The following is a 26,515-nucleotide window of genomic DNA, read 5'->3' on the forward strand; positions in this document are numbered from 1 at the left end:
CGCTGCTCAGTACCTTGGATATCAGCATACGTCGCCGCAATCTTCGGTCCCATTCGTTCCTCAGGATTGGTCCTGCGAGAACAAATTATGGACTACCCATTAAATTGTACAGGATTGCGCTCTATCACTTATATACTTTCATCCACTCTATTTTCAAACCGTGGTCGTTTTTGAAAGCCTTACCTGTTTTTCGAGGCTCGCCGTTCATAATCGCCATAATTTTTTTTTGTGGACGATGGTCTGGCGAGTTTGGTGCATTTGCCTCCTTCGGCACAAAAACATCGTTGGCTTCGTCCCACTCCATCACCGGTTTCGTGCAAAAACTGTCACTTTTGTGAGACCGGAGGAAGGGCCGCAGGCGCTTGAGGAAGCATTTTTCTTTATATATTTATCCGTTGATGGTGCCGGTCGTTATATATGGCTTGCTGAATTTGCTGAAGGAAGTACTTGTTGGCAAATTTGTCGACTTTCTACTTCCGGAACATCCAGGCGGGACTTGTCGACGACAAACTACAGACCGAGGATCTGCTTGGGCTCTACGTCTCGTCGTCCATTACGACGCATTTCGACTGCACCAACCACTCACGGTACAGCTTCCTGGTGCGAGATTTGGCTACCGTATTCTGTTTATCGGTTCGGTTAGGCGCCTTCCTTACCTTGAAGACATGAAGTGATCGTGAGGTCGTCTTCATTGTGATTGGAGAACGACTGTCCAAGACTGACGACATTAGACAACTACCTGAAATTAAATGAAAAAGGAAAAGTTTCCAATTAAATTCTACTATGTACATTCTTGACAGACACGTGTTTCGCCTACGACTTGCAGTGCTTCATCAGTGTCTGTTTTCGAACAAGTTCAAGTTCAAGCTCGAAAACAGACACTGATGAAGCCTGCAAGTCGTAGGCGAAGCATGTATCTGCTAAGAACATAGTAGAATTTAATTGGAAAGTTTTCCTTTTTATTTAATTTCAGGTTTCGAATTCTACTAAGACGCTTCAAAAGCTTCAGTCAATTAGATAACTATTCTGTTCTGTTGCCACAAAATCTAATCAAAACTAAAAAGACGTTTCGTCTTTTAATTTACAGATTCTACTGAAACAGTCAATAAGGTAACAGGGGCAGAAAGGGTACAAAAATAAGCGAGCAACGGTATCCAGAGACATGAATTGGCGTTTGGAATTCAATCCAGTATATTAAGATAACAATGAAAATTGTTCACCAACATGTGCGACCGTCAAGTGACAGAATTTGTCCATTTATTTATAAACAACAGTGGTTCTAGGTAACTCCCTTGCGGCACCCCCAAAAGGAAATGAGCATTACACCATCAATCTTCACCTATGTTACTAGGCTAACAGACAGGCTATCATTGTTTCACTGAGGGCTGAAGGGACACATTTGATAACATTTTAGAGTTGCAAGCATCTTGTTCTCAACACGATATCTCGTGTAAAAACCAAGTTTGCAGTGCCACCTTCAAATTGCTTTATCTTCTATTGGCAAGGCACGTCATACTATTTAAGATAGTACAGTTTTCTGCAAAGAGCTTTTCTTTTCAGCACCCCAAGCCTCCGCAGGGTACTGTTGCGTATTTTGTATCTCATCGATGTTTTCGGTGGTTTACTACTTTCGCCCACAAATCCAGTCCGATAACGGCAGTTCACTTTGTCTTCCTCCCATTTATCACCTATATCAATACACAGATTGTGCAAGGTACAGCACGCCAAAATAAATTTACACATTCGATCAACGTTGAAAAAATCTAATCTCGTTAACTTGCGAAAGCGCTGTTTGAGAGTGCCGAAAGCATGTTCCATCTTGTTCCGGGTTCGTCTATGTGCAAGGTTAAACTTTTTTTGCATCGTGGTTAGATGCTCCTTATTCAGGTACGGCGTGATCAAAAAGTCCCGCAGTGGATAGGCGCCATCTCCCAGCAGGTGGTATCTTCCTCTGCACACACCGGACAGTTGCGAACTAATTGGCGATAAGGCAAAAACTTTCGATTTGGGAATACGACTCGGCGAACCAACGCAAACGTCTAGAAACCGTCCCTTCGAATCGCATATCCCTTGGAGTGCCATTAAAAGAAAGTCGTGACATTCGGCGTCTCTGTTCGTAAACCCCCGTATCCTGAAATAGCAACAATTGATGCAGCCAACTACGTTCTCAATGCCAGCAATCTGGAATGGACATTTTACTTTGTGAATTTAAGTTATTGGTAGGATATATTTAATCATTAGGATACCGTTTTAAAACTAGTAGCAATTTTTGCTAATCCAACTTTTGAAGCCGGAAATCTGATCGCTGCTTTGGAATATTCATGGAAAAAATCTAGGATATTGTTTAAACATTTAAAAAATGTTGAGTCCGCTAGGTTAAAAAGTTTTCCAATTTCTCTATATGAGTTCGTGTTAGCACAAAACCTAAAACGAATTCAACAAACAAAAATCATTTAGGATCATTGTTCTTTTACTTAGAAGACCAAATATGTCAACATAAATTCTATTAAACAGTTAATCAGCTTAATAAGTTCTCACCATAAAAAAGCAAGTATCTGGTGTCTTGCGGGAATATTTTTCCGTCCTACACCTTCGTTGTTGGTGTAAAAAGCAGATGCTTCAAAGGTCGTAATTATCACCTCCGCGGTTGTCCTATTAATGTGGAAATGCTGACGAAACTACGACAGAAAACAAAAAATCTAAATAGTAAATTCAACTAAATCAGAAGCAGTAATGCGTTTACCTCCGCATCCGAATACTCATCGACGACATCGTCCACAAAGTTCTTGAGCCGGCGCATTTTCGGCGCGGGATCTCTGGCACATGATAACAGGAGAAGCTCTTCGAGTTCTGAATCCGTCTCGGATGAAGAGGATGAATGCAGCAGTGGATACGCGGATGCCACCAGTGCAGCTATTTGTTCCGGTGTTACCATTTAAAATTTTTGGTCGACAACAAACTGAGAACTTTTATTAACGTTTATTAAACAGCTGAGTGCACCGCCCACACCGCAAAGCCCAACGAAAACAGCAAAACAAATTTTGTTTATGTATGGATGGGAGACGCATTCTTATGGATATCGATAATATCGGTAATCATCAGAAAAATGTCCTACACGCTAAACCTGTGTGAATGTAAAAGCAAGTAAATGTAAAGCGTAACAATCGGAAACTTTTTCATTTCGACGTATCTGCAAATGAGATATTCTCTTCGTGTCCCCTCTCTTACGCTGTTTACGGCGATACTAATGCATTTTGACACATCAGTTTTGCATGAACGGTTGCCGGAGTCACTAGCTAGCCAAATGTTTTGAAAATTTTCTTTTCAATGCATTAGCATCGCCATCGCCGTAAAAAGCGGAAGAGAGGAGACACGAAGAGAATCTCTCATTTCCACCCAAGCAGCACTTGCAACATCTTCCATGTGGCTATTAAGTCTTGTTTAAATTGCAAAAAACTTCACCGGTTACAGTATTGAAACACGCAACAAATAAGCAACTTAATGTTATTAATATGTTGGATTCAGGTTATCCAATACTTATACTGGCTGTCACAAATATATTAGTCTATATCTAGTAACATGAAACTTGATCGCAACATCGTGTTATTATAATGCCATTGCTAAACAATAATGTCACATGATGTTGCATCATGTTGATTACGGCATATTGTTAAATAAAATGTAACCAAACAAATACAATCAATGTAACGTCATATTCTGCCATATTTTTATGAAAAAATATTTTTCAACGAAGGAATGTTTTTATTTTAACAATAATTACACGAACATTCATCAGGAATCCATGGCATTTACTAAAATATTATTTGATTGCAGTATCTAGTTCGATTTTACACCGCATTTTTCCATCGTAAACGAATTCTTAATCTGGCTGGGTTAATTCTTTAAACTTGAAAATAAATAAATTAATAACTTTCACGAGGCGCATCAAATAATACAAAGCAAAATTATATTTTGCACAATAAATTTTGAATGGCATGGAGATTAGCTCATAATAGGCCCAAAAAACTAAAGTCGCATTAAGAATATTAATATAAATAATTTTCGTCTTGGAGCCCTGAGAGGAAATCCCGGTTCCCGCTAAACATAATTCGTGATGAAGTTGCTCATAATTGTTTGGTTTTTGTGCGAGGAAAAAAGAGAAGAAAGTATTTTTGTTTTTGTTTTCACGCAAGTTTTGACAACGCGGCATAGGATTTCGTGGGAGTGCGAACAGGCTTGAAATCTCTTTTAGTACCGTGGACCCCCGTTCGTTTGACCATTTTTAATCTGAACACTTTTTAATTTGAACCCCGCTGGTTTGCACGACGTGCAAATTAAAAATGGTTCAAATGTCATTCTCAACATGACATCATTTGTTTACGTAGATAATGCACATAAACACGATTTGTTTGTACTGACCTAGTGTGTTTAATCGGTTTCACATTTCGTTTTCCTAACGATTAAGATAGAAATTCGATCGAAAAATGCAATATTCGCACTTGCAACTGCCAACTAAAACAAACCACCAAAACAATAACAAAGAGCAGGGCGGCCAGTTCACACAGGTTTCAGCATATTTCGGGTTACCAGTTGTTCAAATTAAAAAGTAACCCCGTTAGATTGCATGAGGAATCGTTCAAACGAACGGGGGTCCACTGTATCGTAGTCGCAAGTTTTGACAACGCGACATAGGATTTCGTGTGAGTGCGAACAGGCATAAAATCTCTTTTAGTATCGTTGTCGCGAATACCTGCTTGTATTTAGATAACGCGCATTGGTTTTTGTGCGAGAAAAAAAGAGAAGGAAGTATTTTTGTTTATGTTTTCACGCAAGTTTTGACAACGCGGCATAGGATTTCGTGGGAGTGCGAACAGGCTTAAAATCTCTTTTAGTATCGTAGTCGCGAATGGATAGATAACGCGCATTGATGTTCCATAAAACATCTGTGTAACAATTGGTTGCATATAAGCTCCACCTCTTGCGCTTTTTCAATCACATAACAGTTCGATAAAGGTAACTGATGCGAACTTTTACCATATTTGAATGTTTCAATTAGAGTTGCGTAATCCTTCATGCAACAAATGGTGCTGCTTGGGCAGCTACGTCGAAATGAAAAAGTACCCGAGAACTATACTTACTTACTCACTTAGGTGGCTTGCCGTCCTAAGACAAAGCCTGTTACAAAGTTTCTCCACGTAACTCGGTTGAGGGCTACTGCTCTCCCATTCCTCGAACACCGAGTACTCTCCGCCAGATCTCGCTCCACCTGGTCTAACCATCTGCTCGCTGCGCTCCTGGTTGTCTTGTTCCTACTGGATTTGAGGCAACCACCCTCTTTGCAGGGTAGTTGTCCGGTATTCTTGCAACATGCCCTGCCCATCGTATCCGTCCAGCTTTAGCCACCTTCTGGATACTGGGTTCGCCATAGAGCTGTGCGAGTTCATGGTTCATCCTCCGCCTCCATATTCCTTTCTCCTGTACGCCGCCGAAGATCATTCTTAGCACTCGTCGTTCAAAAACTCCGAGCACTCGAAGGTCCTCCTCGAGCATTGTCCAAGTTTCATGCCCGTAGAGAACAACCGGTCAAATAAGCGTCTTGTACAGGGTGCACTTTGTACGGGGACTTAGTATGCTCGACCACAATTGCCTGTGAAGCCCATAGTAAGCACGACTTCCGCTGATAATACGCCTCCGAATCTCACGGCTGGTATCATTGTTCGCCGTTACCAGTAAGCCAAGGTAAACAAATTCGTCAACTACCTCAAACTCATCGCAATCGATCAAAATACTACTGCCCAAGCGGCGTGGTTCGGCCTCAGTTCCGCTGGCCAGCATGTACTTTGTTTTAGACATATTTATTACCTTTAACCCAATCTTTTCTGCTTCGCGCTTTAGTCTGATGTACTGTTCAGCCACCGCCACAGATATTCTGCCGATAATATCCATGTCATCGGCAAAGCAGACGAATTGACTAGATTTGTTGAATATCGTGCCCCGCGTGTTGATATCCGCTCGGTTCATAACACCTTGTAGCGCTATGTTGAACAGCAGGCATGAAAGACCATCACCTTGACGAAGCCCTCTGTGTGATTCGAGGAACTTGACAATCCACCCGAAATCCGAACACAGCTTTTCTGGTCCCATTTTAAGTCCCATAAGCTCTGCTCCGATGCCATCTTTTCCAGCTGACTTGTTCTTTAGCTGCATGATGGCCTCCTTAACTTGGCCTATCGTTGGGGCTGGCACCTCTTCCCCGTTTATCGCACCGTCGAAATCGCTTTCCCCGCCACCATGGTTCCATGGGATGGTGTTCGTCGAAGTGCTGCTTCCACCTATCGGTCACCTCACGATTGTCCGTCAGAATACTGCCAGTCTTATCCCGACACATTTCGGCTCGCGGCACAAAGCCCTTGCGGGATCCGTTCTGTTTCTGGTAGAACTTTCGCGTTTCCTGAGAACGATGCAGCCGCTCCAACTCTGCATATTCCTGCTCTTTCAGGTAGCGCTTTTTCTCCCGAAAGATTTGGTTTCGCAGCATCTTTTTCTGTTTGTGTCTTTCCACGTTCTGACGTGTGGTACTGCGCTTCTTGGCCGCCCGCGCAGGGTGCTTCTTATCCATCACCCTCCTACATTCATCGTCAAACCAATCGTCCCGCTGATTCCACACCACATACCCGATGGAGCTCTCCGTTACACTGCTGATGGCTGTTTTGATAGTGTTCCAACAGTCCTCGAGAGGGGCTTCGTCCAACTCGACCCCTTCCGGCAGCGCAGCTTCAAGTGAATGCGCGTAGTTTGCGGCGACGTCTGGCTGCTTCAGCCACGCGAGATCTAACCGAGGCTGGCATCGGTACCGAATGTTGTTCAGAACGGAGAGTCTTGGGCGCATCTTAACCATCACTAGGAAGTGGTCCGAGTCAATGTTAGCGCTTGGATAGGATCTGACGTCGATAATGTCTGAGAAGTGCCGACTGCCGATCAAAACGTAGTGGTCGATCTGTGATTCTGTCACCAAATGAACCTCCAGGTGTACTTGTGATGGATTCTGTGCTGGAAAAAGATACTACGTACGGCCATGTTCTTGGAAGCGGCAAAGTCGATAAGTCTTAGGCTCATTTCATTAGTCCGCCTTCCAATCACCGGTTTGTATTCCTCCTCCTGGCCGACCTGAGCATTGAAATCCCCGATGACAATCTTGATATCAAGTTTTGGGCTGAGGTCGTATTCACTCTCCAACTGCGCGTAGAATTCATCCTTGTCGTCATCGGTACTTCTGGGGTGGAGGCTGTGCACGTTGATGATGCTTATATTGAAGAATCGGCTCTTGATTCTCAACCTGCACATTCGAGGATCGATTGGCCACCACCCAATCACCCTTTTCCACATCTTGCCCATCACTATGAAAGCTGAACCCAGCTCTTGTGTGTTGCCGCAGTATAATCAATATATATAGAATGCCAGTGTCGCTGCAGTGCGCGTGGTAAACATCACACATGTTCAGATAATGTATTTACATTATATATGCAAATGTGTGTGTGCCTGAGATTCATCAAAAGGGGAATCTCATTGTCAAACTTTGACAACCAGTTTAAAATTTCAACTATGGCTGCCAAATAATGTGATTGGAAACTTCGCTTGCTTCAAATTTCTGAAAAAAAATCGGTGCTAAAGGGCGCAGTTTTGGGATTCTATTCATCCGGACGAAAAGAAAAAGAACGTTTAACACCATTTCACTGGCATAAAAACACAGCGGAGAGCGCACTGATGACAGCACCAACCAGCGCACAGATAAAGAACAGATAAATAACAATGAGAAACTTTGACAATGAAGTTCCCGATGCACAGACTTGATACAGATTGTTAGCATCATGTTTACCACAATGAGTCCTGTAGAAAAACAGCGACACTGGCATTCTATATATATTGATTCTACTGTTGCCGCAGCTCTGGTAGATGGTATGTCCATCTCTGAACGTACGTACCGTAGAGCTCTTTCAGCACACCTCCTGCAGCGCTACGACGTCGAACTTGTGGCTCTTCAATACGTCGGAGAGCACTCGAGTGCTCCCTTGGAAGTTGAGATATCGGCAGTTCCACGTCCCGAGTTTCCAATCCATAGTCTTTTTTCGTCGCGTTGGTCTATTCCGATTGCTCCAGTAGGAATTTCCTTGTTCTTCGTTCCGTGCTTTAGTATTTTTCGTGGTGACGGCTTCCAAAGCCTGCTACACCAACCCCTTTTTCGCCGGAGGGCCAACGAAGCTCGAAAGAGCCCTCCTTTCCTGTCGGCATACGATCTTGGCTTCCACCGGGGTTGGCTACCCGATCTCCACCAAAGTTGCTCGTATCCCGGCTGGTACCACGAGGAGGTAGGAATAGGAGTTGCTGAATAAGAGGCTATGAACCACTGTAGGGTCTATTTTATGCCTACACGTGCACAAGGCACCGATGGTAGGGTATTGTCGTTATCGTCGGGCCACTGTTATGGTCGGGCCATCACGATTTTACAGTTTTAGTAACTCATGATATCTATGATACAATCATTGTAAAACTTCTTACTGTGATAGCTAACTTTTCACAATATTGTGAGTTTCAATCGTGTATTCACAACACCCGTACTGAATTCAGTGACTAAATCTTCCAAAAAAAAGTTTTCCACGCGCAATGAACTTTTCTTCAGGAAATGATTCATGAAATGCAATTATCGAGATAAATTTTGGAAATGTATGAAGTGTGTTGTGCTGCACACGTAGACTATAGAAAAATCCCCTCCAGGTGTTTGGGAAGGCTAAGGTGAAATACTAGAAAAGCGCTATTTGTACAGGTCGGGTCACTTGAGTAGTCATGGTTGGGCCACCACAATTTTAAGCGCAGAAGCGCAATAATCGCTAGAGAAGGTCAGTCACGTAAAATGTGATGAAAAGAAGCAAAATTAATACGATAAATACTTAAATTTTTGTTGTTATTTCATTGTAGTTGTACAATTCGGAAAAGGCAATTGTAGCAATACTGATTTTACAAGATCGCCAAAATTTCGCAAGAATGCAATTAAAAATAGGGTATTTGTGCATATATGAGCCGTTGTTCACGGAATTCATTCTTTTCATGCCTCTATTTAGAATTTCAATACGTATGTCTTAGATTTTTTGCGGTGGCCCAAGCTGTACAACATGGCCCGACTATGACAACATTTTTTGTCTTCACGTAAATGTCTATAACTTTTTTATTTTTCAAGCAATCAGTTCAAAACTTTCCGGAAATATACCTTATTCTTAGACCTTTGCAACGATGTATTTAGATTTCCAAAATTCCTTTTGAAACGAAAGTTATGAGCGAATTCTAAAACGTGGCCCAACCACGACGACACTCCCCTACGCATTATTCAGCCGTTTACCAGCCCGAGAACTATACTATGAGCCGCTAATTGTTCATTGCCCTTGGTATTCTTTTCTAAGGAGACTCCTTACACAACTTTGTGATAATATAATTGGCATGCCTGGGGCACATTGGGCACTAGCGAACCTGAAGTAACTTACTTTCTTACTTATGTGTCCATATCCACCGATCCGGCAGAACAAAGGGATGAAATCAGAGATGTCCACTGCTGACAGTTACCCGCCATGGCTTTTACCTGTCGCCAGGACAGGTTCTCGTCTACAGCCCGGATGTCGTTGGCTAAGCTCCGTCGCCATGAGCCTCTGGGTCTGCCTCTTCTACGTTGTCCTTGTGGATTCCAGTCGAGTGCTTTTCTGCAAACCTCGTTCGCTCCTTTCCTCAAGGTGTGTCCAATCCACTTCCACCTACGTTCTCGAATTTCTGTGGCTATCGGCCGTTGATGACACCGACGATGGAGTTCCTCATTGGATATCCAGTTATCAGGCCACCAGGCACGAATGATGAATCGCAGGCACCGGTTAAGGAATACCTGCAGTTTTTGCGTTGTCACCGCTGAGACGCACCACGTTTTGCAGGCATACAGCAGTACGGATTTCACGTTTAAATTAAAAATTCGGGTTTGCGTACGTAGAGTGATCTGGCTTGAGCGCCAAATGTTTCGCAGACCTGCAAAGGCACCCCTGGCCTTCCTGATCCGTGTGGTTATATCAGTCTTGGTACCACCATCGGGCGTTGTTTGGCTACCAAGATATTGAAAGGCGTCTACCTGCTCAACTTGTTGTCCCGCTACTGTGAAGTTGGTGGCATTGTCAGTGTTCACTACCATAGACTTAGTTTTCGCTACATTGACTGTGAGACCTGCAGCTTGGGAGCTCTCGGAGAGGTCATCTAACTTGCTCTGCATATCGTTTCGGCGTTGTGCGAGCAAGACAATGTCGTCGGCTAGGTCGAGGTCATTTAGCTGCTCCATCGTTAGAGGATTCCAAGGCAATCCTCGATTTGGTCTACTGTCAATTGCACCAATCCAGAACGATGAGAAACAAAAGCGGTGATAAAATGCAGTCTTGTCACACGCCAGCAGTAAACCTCATGGGGTCGGACAAGACGCCGTCGTGCAAAACCTTGCCCGAGAACGCCTCGTACTGAGCCTCGATGAGATGGATCAGCTTATCTGGAACTCCTCTATGCCTACACGGAGAATAAAAATGTAGTTTCAACCATATTTATGGTTGTTTTACGCACAAACAAAAATTTCGTTTTGTTTCAAACTGAAATGTATGATTGAAATGAAAATATTTATTGCTATATCAATGTTAACTTCAAATTTAAAAATACTTTACATTTAATTCAAAACTGTTATTTTCTTGATTCAAACAGAATCTCGTTTTGAAACAACAAAATGTTCAGGTTGTTAAATATAAAAATATTTTATTGAGGCTTAAAGCAACAATCATTTTGTTCGAAACAAACTGGAGCTTTTTCGCTCCGTGTAAGTAGCAATATGCCCTGCATCCAGTCTACCGGAAAAGTTGCGGCACTGACGAACTGACATGACACATAGATGAAAATCCTTTAAAAACCATCGTCCTGCACATTTTGCTTGCACACTAGCACCCTCTGTTATGCATGTTGCGGAGTAGCTTGCATTTGCAGGGTTTTATGCTGTAGGGTTTTGTACATTTGAATGATTTTATACTGAAAACTCAAAGCAACACTTGCACGCCGCGGTGTGGCCATGTTGCGAAACATGCTTTTTTAACAAATGAGTGGTTTATGATTGGACGATGGAATTATCGCGAGTGTCTCGTCTGTTTGTCTGTGGTTGCGGTTTCCCAAATACTGCTGAAAAGCTGATGCATCATCTGGGCTGACAAAGATGGGTCAGCTTTGAGCATTTCGGCTGAAATACATTTCATCCAGCGATGGCGCCTCCGAGTTCACGCTATTGATTCGACGAACTGTAGGCGTCATACGCTGCTGGTTTTGTTGGTCTCTGACATTTGAAACTCGGAAAAGTTGTTCAAAATGTTCAGTCCATCGCTTAAGCTGTTCTGTACGGTCAGACAATAGCTGACCAGCTCTGTCCTTTAGCGGCATGTTTGCATTCATCCTGGAACCACTATGGCGGCGAGAAATATCGTACAACAAACGGATATCACCATTGGCGGCGGCGCCTTCTCCTTGTTCGGCTAGCGAGTAAGTCCAGGCTCTCTTGTCCCGCCTATAAGCACGTTTAACAGCCCTCTCCGGTTCAACGTATCGTTGACGGGCAGCTGTCTTAGCCGATCTGGTCCGCGCTCGCTCAATGCCGGCTTTCGCCTTTCTCCGCTCGTCGATCTTCCTCCAAGTTTCGTCCGAAATCCACTCCCTCCGCCCACTGCGCGCTTTGCCGAGGGTTTCATCACTGGTCGTGATGAAGGCGTTCTTGATGCCGGTCCATTACTTTTCGACGGTTCCACCAGGTGGCAACTCCGAGGCTCGGGATTCAAGTTGTTCGACAAAGGCCCTTTTCACCTCAAAATTCTCCAATCGGCAGACGTCGTAACGGCACCCGACTTTCTCCTCCCGTCGTTGGACACGTGCGACGCGCAGACGTATCCCAGCGATAACAAGATGATGGTCGGATGCAATATCAGCGCTGCGTTTGTTGCGTATATCAAGGAGGCTCCTTCGCCATTTCCGGCTGATGTAGATGTGGTCGATTTGGTTTTCTGTTCGGCCGTCGCGAGAAACCCACCTGACTTTATGTACTGGTCTATGGGGGAAGAGCGATCCACCAATGACCATGTTGTTATTACCACAGAATTCTGTAAACAGCTCCCCGTTTCCGCTCATCTTTCCTAGGCCATGGCGTCCCATGATGCGTTCAAGGTGCGCGTTGAGCCAATCTTCGCGTTGAAGTTCGTAAAAACTCTCTTTCTTCTGCAGGTCGGCAGCATCTGTTGGCGCATAGCACTGGATTGCTGTAAGGTTCCTAACCCGTGTTCTGAATCTGGCAACGATTATTCGTTCATTTATCGGTTCCCACTTCATCAGGGCTGCATGTGCCCCTGGGCTCAGTAGGAATCCAACTCCTCTTTCTCGAGTAGCATTTTCACCTCGTATGCCAGAGTAGAGCAAGATTTGCCCGGATGATGTCCTGTGTTCGCCAGTACCCGGCCAGCGGACCTCGCTCAGCCCCAGGATTTTAAGCTTCAGGCGACTAGCTTCCCTTGCAAGTTGAGCCAACTTGCCCTGCTGGGCATGGGTCAGTATATTCCATGTTCCGATTCGTGTCCGTGTTTTCATGCTAAAGGGCGTTGCCAATAATCCAGAGATTTCTTCTTTCATTTTCGGTAGCTTTTCTGTGCTCCGGTACAGTAGGCTGTTAACCTAAGGTCCTTATCCCTCTGATGGGGCTGCCATAATAATGTGGGCGGGAGCCACTGTGCCCCCTTTCCTAGTAGCATACGACAACCGAAGTTGCGTACCCCAGCCGGCACCTCGTGGAGGTAGGAATAGGAGTTATTGAACAGAGGTTACGGAATGCACATGTTCACCCTTTGCCAGCAACGGCTTTTGTAATTCAGCTACCGTCGTTACTTGGGAAGCCAGTGGTCGTATGTTCTCGAATCTCAACTAGGCGATGCTGCTAGTGTCAGTAGGACCGTTGCACTAGCCCCGTAATTATCTTGTACTCTAATAACCGGCTGAGAAGTCTGTTGATACACAACCGTCAAGTAAGTAAGACGCTCATAACCCAAAGCTTTGCTTTGTCACGCTAGGTTCGTCTTGAAACTCTCACGTCATTCGCTTCGAAGTTCGCGAATAAAACGCGAATGACAGCGAACTCAAAACTGTCGAGTCACTCGCCTGCCGTAATAAGCCTATCGGATCAGAACTGCTTAAAACTAAAATTAGTTTTGTTCTAAATCTATTTACTACGTTAAGCAATTGTTGAAGGCTGTTACTCACAAACTAAAACCAACTTTTGACTCGCTCGACCGTTAAGGAGCCTTCGGACAAAATAGAAAATGTTCAATGAAGATGTTTCCACACACCATTCGTTTATTAATAAGTCTTCGTAACATACTCATATCTATAGAGTAGGAAAAATTCCAAAACTTAAATATTATAAGAAAATATTTTCGTTAACGTTCGCTTAGCAGTAAAATAGATTTCAATTTATTGTTTTCCATCAGGCTAGCACCTATTGAAGAAATCCAGTAGATTCTTCTGACCGCGATCCTGGAATAATTAACAAAATGCTGTTTAGCAGATCGTAAAAACATATATATTTCTCAACAAGCTTTGATTCAAAACCAACATTTAACCAAACAGCGTATTAATGCGTGTAGTTGTAACTCACCAACTCTGCCAGTTTCTTGCGCGAGGCACTGGCCGGCGTGATTTTAGTACTTTTTCCAGCCACCGACGAAGACGATGACGACGATGATGGAGTCGCAGTTGAACACGATATTGCACTACTGCCTGTAGCAGCAGAAGACACCTCGTTCGAAACCGGCGGAGATATCTTGAAAAAGCTTGTCAACGTCTTCTGATGACTGCCTGTGGTGGTCTTTTGGCCATTGGATGGTGGCTCCTTTCGCACTTTGCGTTCCGTTTTGGGTGTTGTTGTCGGTGAAAATACCGGTGATGCAACCGTTGCATGCAACTTGTCCGGTGACGGTTTTACCGCGCTAACGATGGGATCCGCTGGAGAGACCTTCTGCGGGCTATTCGGACAGGTGTTTTCCGAGTTGTCCGAGGAAAGCAATGTGATACGGCTTTTGTTTTGTGTCCCTTGTGGTGTACACACTGAAGGAAAGAGAAATTAATATTAAGATCTATTTAACGGGTAGAATACCCACACTTCTTAGCGGGAACTTCCGGATCGGATTCGCTACTGTTAGAGACAACAACCCGTTTCTGCGGGACAGACTTCGGCAGAAGCAACTTCAGTTTATACTTCTTAGAGAATCTTTGCGAAGCCCTCTCAGCTGGTTCGTTTGCTCGGCTGGCCGAACCGTCAGTTAACGTATCGGTGTCGGAACGAATGGCATCCTTTATCGACTGCTGCAAGTCGGTCATCGTTTTACGCCGTTGAGTTTTGTTCAGTTTGACACGATAGGTGAAATCAAATGTTTCCTCCTCCACTGCGGCAAAACTCAGCACCTTAATCTGATCTTCGCTGAGCCTTCGCAGTTGAACTACCGGTTTTAATTTTATCAGCTTATCAACACTAGCTTTCTGAAGAGGTACCCTCTTCAATAGTCTTTCTAGATTAATGCTATCGCCACTGTTACGGGAGGAAAGCGACGAAGAAGAGGAAATTCTTCGACTTTTTTTTGTTTTTCGACATATTTCAGAGCCAGAGTCACTATCGTCGCTCTGCTCTAGTCTGCTTTTTCGTTTCGACCAAGATTTGTGCTTTTTTGTTTTCACAGTTGATGAATCTGATGTGGAATCTGACGACTCAATTCGTCGTTTCTTGTTTTTAAGCTTTCGATTTACGTTCGCAAAGCCGGCGAATGACGGCGAACTACTTTCCCTGCTGCTTCCAGGACTGTGAATACCTGATTCATACCCTAAAACAAAGAAAAACTCGATTATTACGAAACATTTTTTTTTTCTGGCAAACACGCACTTTGACCATTAGAATGCTCTTCGTCACTTTCATTCGATGAACTAATGGAGGAGGTAGATTGACATCTAGCTGCTTCCGCTCGTCGAGAAGCTTCAGCCAGAGCCAGTACCGCAGCCGGGACTTCATCGCCCACAATCGGACGACAGAACGTGCATACGTAGTTCTTTGTTGGTATTTCCATGCATCGATCATGGCGACAAGTAGAGCCGCAAGTTTCGCACAATCTTATATCCCACTTGGTATCATCGTAATCACGTCCATAAGGACAAAGGCACTTTTCAGCGTCGCAAACCGTGGGCCGCTCTAGCTGATCTCCAAAGGCGTTCGGTTCCATTTCCCAAGCGGCATCCCTATCAAAGCAAACAAAACACAAAATAACTTACCACATAGGTAGATCTCACATACTTCTCCGGTACAAAAACCCCTCTTTGCTGCATGAACCGCATAAAATCATCCTTATTGTTGCAGAGAGGACATTTGAAAAAGTACCCCGCCGTTTGGGCAAACTGCGCTACACACCGCCTATGAAACCAGCCATTGTGACAGCAGGGTGCATGGATCGATTCCAACCGATTATACGGTCCCATTTCGTCGTAGCATATATTGCAAACGTCGCTTTCGCCGTGTATTTCCCGATCCCGTAGTTCGATATGTTTATCGCACCACGACTGGTAGGTATCTACGAAGTGAGACAGGCAGCCATTCCGTATGCCGCAGATTGTGTGGAACGTCCGAAAGCACTTTTTAGCGCAACAATGCACATTAGCATAGCGCTGCTTGCAGATGTAGCACTTTTGGTTCTGTATACGGGCCACTTCGTTGCGGATGTCCTTCTGAAGAAAGCCAAAAATTCCTTCCTCGTCTGATTCTCCGTTCTGCACCATATTCGATGAGAGAAGCTGAAAAATGAAAACCTATACTCTCTGCCACAGCAAAAATTCATTTAAAATCAATTACCAAGCAGTAATAGTGGACCCGCATACGCCACTTGGTGTACATTTTACCGAACAGAAGCTCATCGTCCTCCGTGCTTTTGCAGATGAAGCAACAGCCTGGCGCTGCCTTGGAATGGCTCATCTTGGCACCAATCCGTTTTGTTCTATAAAACGAACATAAGGTAAGTCAAATTCACAATATCTGTCGGAAAAACACTCGAGTATTATTCACTTGCGTGCCACCAAAAGTCGACCGAATAAAATTCTGGCGGTTTGCGTTGATTAGAGAAGAGAAGACAAAATACGATGGCCGATGGCGGCAAAATTTCTGTTTGACAGCATTCCAACACTCAAGGGTTGCCAGAGTGGTTTTAAAGAAATTATTTTCCAGGTGCTCGATATATTTTTTGTGTTGGTGCGGTCAGGAAAACGTTGTACATCTTTTATTTAGTCTGCAAATACCTTTACAATTCAATTAGAAATTAGAATTAAATTTTAAATCTACATCCTGCATTAGTCTGTATATGAAATACATTATATTTTGTATTTTTTCCGTTCTAGTCGTCAAAACTGATATATATGGCAACTCTGCTAAGAATCAACGACAAAACAAAGCTGGGGGTGCTTGAATGTTGTTGTATTTCAAGGGAACGTTAAGTAATGGCACAATGGGCAGAAATAATCACTGGACGTAATTAAATGTTCTGTCCATGTATTGTTGAATATGGTGGAAAAGATCTCTTTAAAGTAGGCTGACCAGACATTCCGGATTATGCGGGACTGTCCCGGATTTAGATGGCTTGTCCCGGATTACTAAGCGTCCCGGAAAGTGTCGCGCGTTGATTATTTTTTTAATCGAAAAAGTTTCTAAGGATGAAACATAGGAAATTATGTTAGGGTAACCAACCTATTTTGGACCCCATCAGCAGCTGTACATAATTTGGACACTTCGATTTGATTTTGCTGTAAGTGTCCAAATTATGTACAGCTGCTGATGGGGTCCAAAATACGTTGGTTACCCTACATTGCTTGAAAAACCCTACTGCTGACACCGCTCGTCAGCCGCTGCATACCCTCCCCAGCCACGACCCCAGCCTGCCTCAAACTCCTCATCTGACCAATATCGCGGATGACTGTTCTCTTCATCTTCAGCTTTCGCTTCACTATCCCCCAGTATTTCAATACCGGACGAACCCGGTGTCAATTTGGTGCACTCAGCTCTTTTGAAATAAACTGAAATTCATTGCCCATTGTAGCATGCATGCTGAAACTGCGGCAGGCTATCATGGGACTTAATAAAGAGCAAAATCCGCCTGGTGGGGCACCTACCCCTGTGTATCTCCGAATTCTTATCCGTCATAAAACACTGGTTTTCACACGGATGCCAATGAAACAGATTCCTTGCCAAGTCATCACCTTTTATCACGAAACCAATCTCGAATCTGCTACAAGCCCCACCGCGACCCAGAGCATGGAGAATTTAAGTCCTGGGTTTGGCTGAACTCGACCTTCTCTGAAGCTTACTCATCATCGAGTTAGGGTTGCCAAGTCTGAGAATTACAAAAACCGGTCGGTCGGTCCTGCCTTCAAAAATGCGGCGGGTTGGGGGGGGGGGGGGTTTAGCAGCATATTTGGTAGAGGAGCATTGAACGGATTATTGAAGATAGCTAGTATCAGAGTGACAAGTACTTGCTTCTGGCGCTAGTGGACAATTTAATGTATATTACCGCCAGAATCAAAGTATTGTCACTGCACAACTGGCTATCTTCAATAATCCACTGCTCAATAAATTGCTAATAAATTTATCAGAAAATTTACAAATTAGACAAAAAGTACAAATCCGGCTTCATATGTAGGAAAACCGGCCTTTTTGCAGGATTGACCGGCCACTTGGCAACCCTACATCGAGTCAAACACATGCATCGCGTTTCGTCACCACCCGGTCACATAGCTTATGAGACCGGATTCTAAGCTTTGTTTATTGTTTGAGGCTTCTGTTGGACTCCCCACTAGCTCGGTAACATTTGTAGCCATTCCAGGACGGATTCGCCGCACAGTACAGCGGTCAGTATTCAGTTTTTTCGCCAAAGCACAATCCATGATGCTGAGATCAGCCTTGGCTCTCCGAATGACCCTCAACCACAGTTGACGATCAAGAGTTCAGAGAGTTCCCTTGCATCCCTCAATTACTCACGCCACAGCTCTTTTAGGATAATCCGTCAGTCCCGCCAGCTCCCAATCCGACGCTGATGGATTCTGCAAGTGATTTTATTTTATTTCTCCTCCTGCATGATGAATATCTCGAAACCACGTTACTTTTAAACTGCGAAAATAATATACCGAGCAAAACTGTTTACAAATAATACAATGCTACCAAAAGCTAGCAGCCACGGCCACTGCAGCGCCGCTATCACCAAAATGAGGTGCCCAATTTCTAAATGATCCCATCTTTACTATCGAACCGATTTAGCAAATAAACCATTCAATATGTCCCGCATTCATCCAAAAAAATGTGGTCACTTTACTTTAAAGGGGGCATATGGTCAAAACGTGGGACCTTATAAAGCCGTTTAAAACTGCCCCACGAAATCTCTTGATGTTGGGGTTAGTTTGTAGATGGAACAAACCACGCTTTCCTTCCACTCCTCCGATAGTTTCGCCTCCTCCCAAATCCTTTAAATTACCCAGTGAAGTACCGTTGCTATAGTTGTTCTTTGCCATTTTTGTAGAGTTCTGCCAGGAGACGGTTCTTTCCGGCGGCTCTATTATTCTTCAACTGACCGATTGCTCCTGGCAGAAATCCTGCCGGGTTTTTTCGATATGGGAAGCAGGGACAGTGTTACCGTTTGTAGGCACTCCTAGGTTAATTTCCATTCCCAGCCCTTCTGCTGTATCGTAATTGAGATTCCTTTCGATGAACTGCTTCCACCTGTCGTCCCCTCGCTCTCGTCTGTGACCAGGTTTTTCTCCTAGTCCTTGTACATATCAGGCTTCGGTGTTTGTCCTTTACGAGATTGGATCACCATCTCGTAGAACTTGCGCGTCTCGTTTGCCCGGAATAGTTGTTCTGGCTCTTCACGATCTCTGTCCTCCTTCTGGTGCGTTTTCCTGCTCAGGATCGTGGTCAACTTATACCGCGCTCGTCGATACTTAACCAAATTCTCTCTCGTGGCAATGCTTAGATAGTTTTTCCGAGCTATTTTTGCCTCTCCATCGCTTGCTGGCATTTCCTATAAAACCAGTTATTTCGTACACTTGACGTTTCTTCACCTAACTAGCACCCCGGTTACGGCCTCATCAACGGCCGAGCTAATTCTGCTTCATTCGTCTTAACCGAGATGAACGGCTTAGTCGATAACGCGAAAACTGCAGAGGCAGCCTGAATTCGCTATTGGAAATTTCTAAACTAAAAAAATCATTAGAATTTTGACATTTAAGTTGGAGCGCCCCTACTAACGAACTCCAATTAATAAACTGCCCAATTAACGAATCATTGCTGTATTTATTAATCGCTGCCTGCCAATGTCGATGTCACCAACGGCCGATCGATAGGAATCTGCAAAGATAACGAAAAACTAGCTAACCCAGAGGTTCACGGCAACGCAGCTTACCCAACGACATCAGGGCTGCAGAAGATAATCTGTCCTGGCGACAGGTGAAAGCCATGGCGGGTAACCGCTGGCAATGGAGGTCTCTGATACGCTCCCTTTTTGTTCTACAGGACCGACCAGACATGGACCAATAAGTAAAACAATCAGCATCTGTGAAATGGCTTACGGCAACCAACCTATTTTAGACCCCATAGGTAGCTGTACTGTTTCAAGCGCACTTTTCTTCTGACAAAACACCATTCAGAAACACCATCTTGACGAATGACCATTCTTTCCTGACTGGCCAATGCCAGCACTGCTCGCAATTACAATGCTGTCATGTAGTTCAGTATCTTGCTTTATCGTATTATATTATGAATGTGAGTCTATACCCGAAATACTTAATAAGTATAAGATTTATAAGCAAAAAATAATAATGCTCTTCGCTTTATTTAAATCAAGGCCCAACCAATTGTTCAATGCATCTCGAAATTAAATAATTTACGTTGAAGAAGGTGTATGTGTGACGCCTGATTAAATGTCCAAGTAGTTTAGGAAATTTTAGTATGCTGTAATTTGATAGAGCTCTTTGAATCCCGGTAAAATGACCAAAATGGAAATGTTGACCGCTTACATATTATCCTATTCCACACTTGGCATCTACTTTGCATTGTTTTTATCCTTAGGTTGAACGTGAATCATCACTTTAATCGCCCCGCCGAGGCCATGCCGGGAAGTATTAAAGGCATCCAGTGTCTCCTCAATATTGAAGTGGTGGGTAATCAGTCGCTTAACATTAATTTTTCCACTTGCAACCAGACTCAGTGCGGCAGGATAGCTGAATAAAAGGGAAAAAACACTATTACAAAACAATTTCATTCTAGTTACAGTTGCAATATGCCATACTCATTGCAATAACGAAACACTCCACGAATGTCGACTTCTCGTGCTAAGGCATTAACCAGAGGTAACTTTACCTCCGGTGGACCCATTCCGACTAAAACGGCGCACCCTCCTGATCGAGTAGCCAGGATGGACAATCTCGAAGTGGCCTCCGCTCCACTGCAATCGATAGTTTTATCCGGTGCTCCGCCGAATAATCCATGGATCTTTTTGACAATCTCCTTCTCATCGGATCCTCTTTCAACGATAAGCGTCTCATCAGCTCCCAGTTCCTTCGCGACATCTAGTCGATTTTGCACTAAATCCGTTACTACGATTTTGCCAGCACCCATCGATTTGGCCGTGATTAATGTAACCAATCCAATCGGTCCAGCACCGAGAATTAAAACTTCTGATCCCAATCCTACTTGTGCCCTTCGACAGGCATGGACGCCTACCGACAGAGGTTCCAACAACGCACCCTCCTCCATTGTCACATGGGGCGGTAGTTTGTAGCAAAAGTCAGCCGGATGTGTGTAATACCTTGTTAAATTTCCATCATAAGGTGGTGTGGCACAAAAAATCATCTCATCGCACAGATTGTAACGACCCGCTTTACAATAATCGCACACTCGACAACCGTAGCCTGGCTCGATAGCCACTCGGTCACCGATCTGCAAGTGTTTCACCTTGGAACCGACCTTTGCAACAATCCCCGATGCTTCGTGCCCTATTATCATTGGTTTTCGCAAAATAAAATCTCCGATGCGACCGTGCGCCAGATAATGGACATCCGATCCGCAGATGCCGACACTATCCATCTCTAGCAGGACCTCTGAAAATTTTAAATTAATTTAGTTTAAGGCGAAACTTTCGTAGAAGGATATTATTCAAATTTACCATCGTCTTTTGGAGTTGGAATCGGACGCTGCTCCTGTAAATTGTAATAGAATTGCTGTAAGGCAAAGAATAGAACCTTAACAATAGTATCAACTCCTCACCAAGCGGAGATCTTCCACTCCATGTAAAACTGCAGTAAGATTGTCCTTCATGTTTTAAACGAACGTCTCAATCGAAACTACTAAAAACCACCGCTCATTAACGAAGCTAAAACGAGAATGATTATTTATATTGCGTAGCAAACAGGTTCGCGCGAATCGCTCTTCACACTTCAACAACGTTTCTGTTTTTAATTGTATCTCTTATCAGAGGTCGAGAGCTCACAAACGAACGAAAAAAAAAAGAAAATGTTTATAATTTTACGGTCCCATAGTACCTATGGCGTCGAACAGATGAGAGCGAACAGATTGGACTGTATTTGTACTGCCTGAGTTATGTTTACACTGCAAGAGTACCGGTAGTACCGGTGCATTATTGCTGTTAAAATATTGTCCAATCAATTCTAAAGTTATTTAAATTCCGAGTCTATGCTAATAGCAAATAAAAATTATATAACTTTGATGTATTTTTATGCCAAACAGTGTGAAACAAGACGATTACGTAAATAAAATTTTGAGAAAAACACTTACCACAGCCGGTGCTTAAAATGGACTAGATTCAATGTTAAGAAATGCATGCATGTTTTCTCAAACAAATTAAAACAACATAAGAACGCGCAGGCGTCGTGTTAGCTATTGGTAGAAAGAATATAAGAATGAAAACACAATCGATCTGATCGAAATTTCTGAAGTGATAGGGCAATTTGTGAAAAAGCAAAGCCTTGGTCTTAAACAACTTTCTAAGCCTTGGCGGTTTTTATAGACATCAGTCTTCGCAGCCGGTTATTAGAATACAGGATAATTACGGAGACTAGTGCAAGAATCCTACTAACTATCTATCTAGCAAAAGTTTGTCTAGAATTACAAACCTATTTTTCACCAACAGAGAAACCTGTAGCGACCATCAAAAGCATCCCGATTGAATCCTGATTCCTTCTCGGTCGTGAATGCGGAAGCGGTCCCCTTTTCCGATTCAATTCGACGTCTCTTATCGTATAGAGTCCTGAACTGCAACTGCATCTCGATGCTTCCCACTAGAATTTCATCATCTACCATCGCCATTTTCAAATCTTCTGGCGTATGTTTAGCCTTGGTCGTTTACTTCCATGTTGTTTTAAGAACCATGAATAAAACTGGAACATGAACGATAATGCACCCGTGTAAGAATTCACAATCAACCTTTAGAGAAGAATCTAATGTTAGGGTAGACAACCCCTCGCTACTTGATGTGCCAGCATTTGCGAATGCTACCTATATGTATAGTTACGATCTCATATACCTTTGCATACATTACATTGTATCACTTTGTTTACTCTGAAAGTTATTCTCGTACAATAAACCACGTTTCTTAAATTCACTGTTTATTTTCCGTACGAGTGCATTTCACGATCCTAGACCCGTTTTAGGTTATGTGCTCAGTCGCGTTTTCATTCGGTTTGTCGAGTTAAGTTTCGTTTCGCAGTTTGTTTCGCACGATGGAAGACGAAAAATTCGACCGGCATTTTCTTCCGCTGTTCGACGGCTCAAACTACGCCGCTTGGAAGTATCGGATGATGGTTCTCCTGGAGGAGCACGAGCTCCTGGAGTGCATCCGGTCAGATGCGGACCAGTTGGAGGAGCTGAAGGACGAGGCTGGTGATAATGCTGAAGTGAAAACACAAAAGGCGAAAAATCGGCAAAAACGTGCAAAACAGGATCGAAAATGCAAGTCATTGCTAGTGGCGAGAATTCACGATTCTCAGCTCGAGTATATCCACGATCAGATTTCACCGAAAAATGTGTGGGATACTCTACAGCGGGTCTTTGAGAGACGCAGTCTGGCAAGCAGGATGCATTTCAAAAAGCAAATGCTTGCGCATCGTTTTACCAGTGGCACTTTGCAGGAACATTTTCTGAAATTTGACAGACTCGTTCGCGAATATCGAGCTACCGGTGCCGTTTTCGAGGAGCTTGATGTAATTTGTCACTTGTTGCTAACGGTTGAATCGGCATATTCGACTGTTGTTACGACAATAGAGACGCTGCCTGAAGAGAAGCTGTCTATTGAATTTGTGAAATGCAGGCTGCTGGACGAAGAAACAAAAAGGAAAGGTACAACGCCAAAAAGTGAGGCCGCGTTTTCTGGTTCGAAGCAAATGCAGAAGAAAAAGAAGAAGATTAAATGTTTCAAGTGTAAACAAAACGGTCATAAATTTGCTGATTGTCCGGTGAAAGCAAACGGTTTTGAGAAGCGGAGTGATAATAATTCGAAAGCGCACATTGCCGAACCGAATAGTGTTAGTTTTGTCGGAGAGAGCAAAACTGCGTCACGCAGACGGTCGCAAGAACTTCGTTGGTACATTGATTCCGGTTGCTCTGACCATTTAGTGAATGATAAGGCATTATTCGAAGAACTGACCCCACTGAAGAATCCCGTAGAAATTGCCATTGCGAAGGATAATGTGACGATTCGGGCGGAGTATTCTGGTACCGTCAAAGCGATTAGTGTTGTTAACGGCAGACTAATCGAGTGCACGATAAACGAAGTACTATACGTACCAGATTTGCGGTGCAATCTTTTCTCGGTTATGCGTGTTGATGATGCTGGGATGACGGTAGTGTACGAAAACGGACATGTCGAAATTCGTCGCGGGACAGAGGTCGTCGCGTGTGGTTCGCGTGTCGGGAAGCTATATCAGCTAGATTTGTACTCCCGGAAAAATGCTGTGAAATCGATGTTGACAAGTGGTCGTGTGTCAAAAGACTTGGAATTGTGGCATAGACGCTTTGGTCATTTTGGTCATTTGGTCATTTGGTCTGAAACTGTCATGTACCGATGAAGGCAGTATCGTATGCGAGCCTTGCTTACGTGGAAAACAAACGCATAACCCGTTTCCGATTCGTACACAAAAGCGGTCGTCGCGAGTGCTAGAACTGATTCATACAGACGTATGCGGTCCAGTTTCGCCCATTGGTGTTGGCGGTGCGAAATATTTCGTTACTTTCGTGGATGATTGGAGCCACTTTGTGATGGTATTCTTAATAAATACGAAAGATGAAGTGTTTGAATGTTTTCGAAATTACGAAGCGGTTGTTTCGGCAAAGTTCGGTCAGCGTATCAGTCATTTACGGTGTGACAACGGTGGCGAATATCGAAGCGGGCAATTTCAGCAGTTCTTGAAGAAGAAAGGAATTGTGGTGGAATGGACGGTTCCGTATACGCCCGAGCAGAACGGAGTAAGCGAGCGAATGAACCGCACTCTCGTCGATAAAGCCAGAGCGATGCTGGAGGATTCCGGAATAAAGAAGTGTTTCTGGGGTTATGCTATTCAGACCGCTGCATTTTTAGTAAACCGTAGTCCAACGAATGCTGTCGACAATTGTGAAACGCCATATGAGAGATGGGAAGGACACAAGCCTGACTTGACTAAACTTCGAGTTTTTGGCTGCAACGTGTACGTTCACATTCCTAAGGAAAAACGAGGTAAGCTTAATTCTAAATCATGGAAAGGAATTTTTGTTGGATACTCCATCAATGGCTATCGGGTATGGAGCCCTAGCAAACAAAGAGATGATGTCGTTTTTATGGAAACCTCGTCTTCCGTCGATCAACAAGAGCATTTATCAACCGATGATTTTATCTCAATAGATGCTGTTGATAATGACGGTACTGAAGTTGAGCAGGAGCATGAAGAGATGCACCATGAGCTGGTGACATCAGAGGATGAAGATTTCTCCAGTGTCTGTGGCAGTGACAAATCTCTCGAGGATGCTGGTACTGAGGCGAACGATGGCTCGGGGAATGTAAGAAGAGAACGCAGGGCACCTGCCTGGCATGGAGACTACGTGATGGACTATGCGGCTTACGCGTTAAATGTCACAAGCTTTGTGGAGAATCTTCCCAAAACACTAGCTGAAGCTCGGAAGCGTCCGGACTGGGATAAATGGCAAATAGCGGTGGATGAAGAGATGCAGTCGCTGATGAAAAATCAAACATGGGAGCTGACAAAGTTACCACAAGGGCGGTCACCTGTTACGTGCAAGTGGGTGTTTAAGGTAAAGAGGGGAATGGACGGACAACCTGATCGTTATAAAGCTCGATTGGTGGCCAGAGGCTTCAGCCAACGTTTCGGATTTGATTACGATGAAACTTATTCCCCGGTTGCCAGATTGTACAGTTTTAGCTTTGGCGAATGAAAAGAAAATGATTGTCCATCAGATGGACGTTCGAACAGCCTTCTTGAACGGTCCACTCACTGAAGAGATTTTCATGACGCAACCTGAAGGATTCGAAAGCGGTAATAATCTTGTGTGTCGTTTAAAGAAATCCATATACGGATTGAAGCAGGCATCCAAAGCCTGGAACGACCGGTTTGACCACTTTGTTCAGAAGCGTTTGCACTTTCGACGAAGTTTGAATGATCAATGTCTTTATACACAGAGGACGAACGATCGAATTATTTTTATCGTTTTATACGTAGACGACATTATGATTGCGGGTTCAACATTGAAGATCGTTGAGCGCTTGAAGAGTTTACTTTCACGTGAATTCGAGATGACGGATATCGGGGAAATTAAGTGCTTTCTCGGGATATCGATCGATTACGAAAGTGAGAAAGGAGTCCTGCGAATGGATCAGCGTAATTATCTTCAAGATGTTTTGAGACGGTTTAATATGCAAGATTGCAAGCCCTGTTGACGCCAATGGAAAACAGGTTGAGCTCATGAAGGGCGAGGAAGAGAAGCGCACTAAACAACCCTATCGCGAATTGATAGGTTGTCTGATGTACGCGTCCTTGACAACACGGCCAGATCTGGCGGCCAGTGTGAACTTCTTCAGTCAGTATCAAAGTTGTCCGACAGACGATCACTGGACACACTTGAAACGGATTCTGCGTTACATAAAAGGTTCTTTAGATCTGAGTCTTGTATACCAACGAAATGCAGGGAAAGTTTTAAAGGTGTACACGGATGCCGACTGGGCCAACAATGCTGTCGATAGGCGATCGGTTAGTGGCAGCGTGTTTAAAGTGTACGGATCAACGGTGTCGTGGATTACACGAAAACAACAAACTGTGGCGCTTTCTTCAACGGAGGCAGAATTGACAGCGT

At 43.9% G+C, this 26,515-nt stretch overlaps 2 protein-coding genes across 2 annotated transcripts; both read right to left on the reverse strand.

Annotated features, from left to right (window-relative positions):
• Positions 1-13,575: 13,575 nt before the first annotated feature.
• On the reverse strand, positions 13,576-16,213 carry LOC128744361 (uncharacterized). The gene is made up of 6 exons (XM_053841310.1): positions 15,977-16,213; positions 15,425-15,918; positions 15,020-15,369; positions 14,244-14,960; positions 13,742-14,190; positions 13,576-13,620 (listed from the first exon to the last, which is right to left on the reverse strand). Exons 1-6 carry the CDS (start codon positions 16,094-16,096, stop codon positions 13,576-13,578), a joined length of 2,175 nt encoding a protein of 724 aa, XP_053697285.1. The 5' UTR covers positions 16,097-16,213.
• Positions 16,214-19,904: 3,691 nt separating this feature from the next.
• Positions 19,905-21,533, reverse strand: LOC128744671 (sorbitol dehydrogenase-like). Its single transcript, XM_053841836.1, has 4 exons — positions 21,428-21,533; positions 21,327-21,360; positions 20,451-21,261; positions 19,905-20,382 (listed from the first exon to the last, which is right to left on the reverse strand). Exons 1-4 carry the CDS (start codon positions 21,476-21,478, stop codon positions 20,205-20,207), a joined length of 1,074 nt encoding a protein of 357 aa, XP_053697811.1. The 5' UTR covers positions 21,479-21,533; the 3' UTR covers positions 19,905-20,204.
• Between the last annotated feature and the right edge of the window lie 4,982 nt (positions 21,534-26,515).

Source organism: Sabethes cyaneus, chromosome 3 (genome assembly GCF_943734655.1).
Source record: "Sabethes cyaneus chromosome 3, idSabCyanKW18_F2, whole genome shotgun sequence".
In the NCBI taxonomy this organism is placed as follows: domain Eukaryota; kingdom Metazoa; phylum Arthropoda; class Insecta; order Diptera; family Culicidae; genus Sabethes; species Sabethes cyaneus.

What these genes read in the sequence shown, in the direction of transcription:
- LOC128744671 (XM_053841836.1), bottom strand. Translation starts at nt 21,478, where the DNA reads ATGAAGGACAATCTTACTGCAGTTTTACATGGAGTGGAAGATCTCCGC. An exon ending in GAGTGGAAGATCTCCGCTTG is followed by an intron (nt 21,361 to 21,427) that starts GTGAGGAGTTGA and finishes TACAATTTACAG; the next exon opens with GAGCAGCGTCCGATTCCAAC. An exon ending in GTGTTTCGTTATTGCAATGA is followed by an intron (nt 20,383 to 20,450) that starts GTATGGCATATT and finishes CCTTTTATTCAG; the next exon opens with CTATCCTGCCGCACTGAGTC.
- LOC128744361 (XM_053841310.1), bottom strand. Translation starts at nt 16,096, where the DNA reads ATGAGCCATTCCAAGGCAGCGCCAGGCTGTTGCTTCATCTGCAAAAGC. An exon ending in AGAGCATTCTAATGGTCAAA is followed by an intron (nt 14,961 to 15,019) that starts GTGCGTGTTTGC and finishes TCTTTGTTTTAG; the next exon opens with GGTATGAATCAGGTATTCAC. An exon ending in GCAAGAAACTGGCAGAGTTG is followed by an intron (nt 13,621 to 13,741) that starts GTGAGTTACAAC and finishes TAATTATTCCAG; the next exon opens with GATCGCGGTCAGAAGAATCT.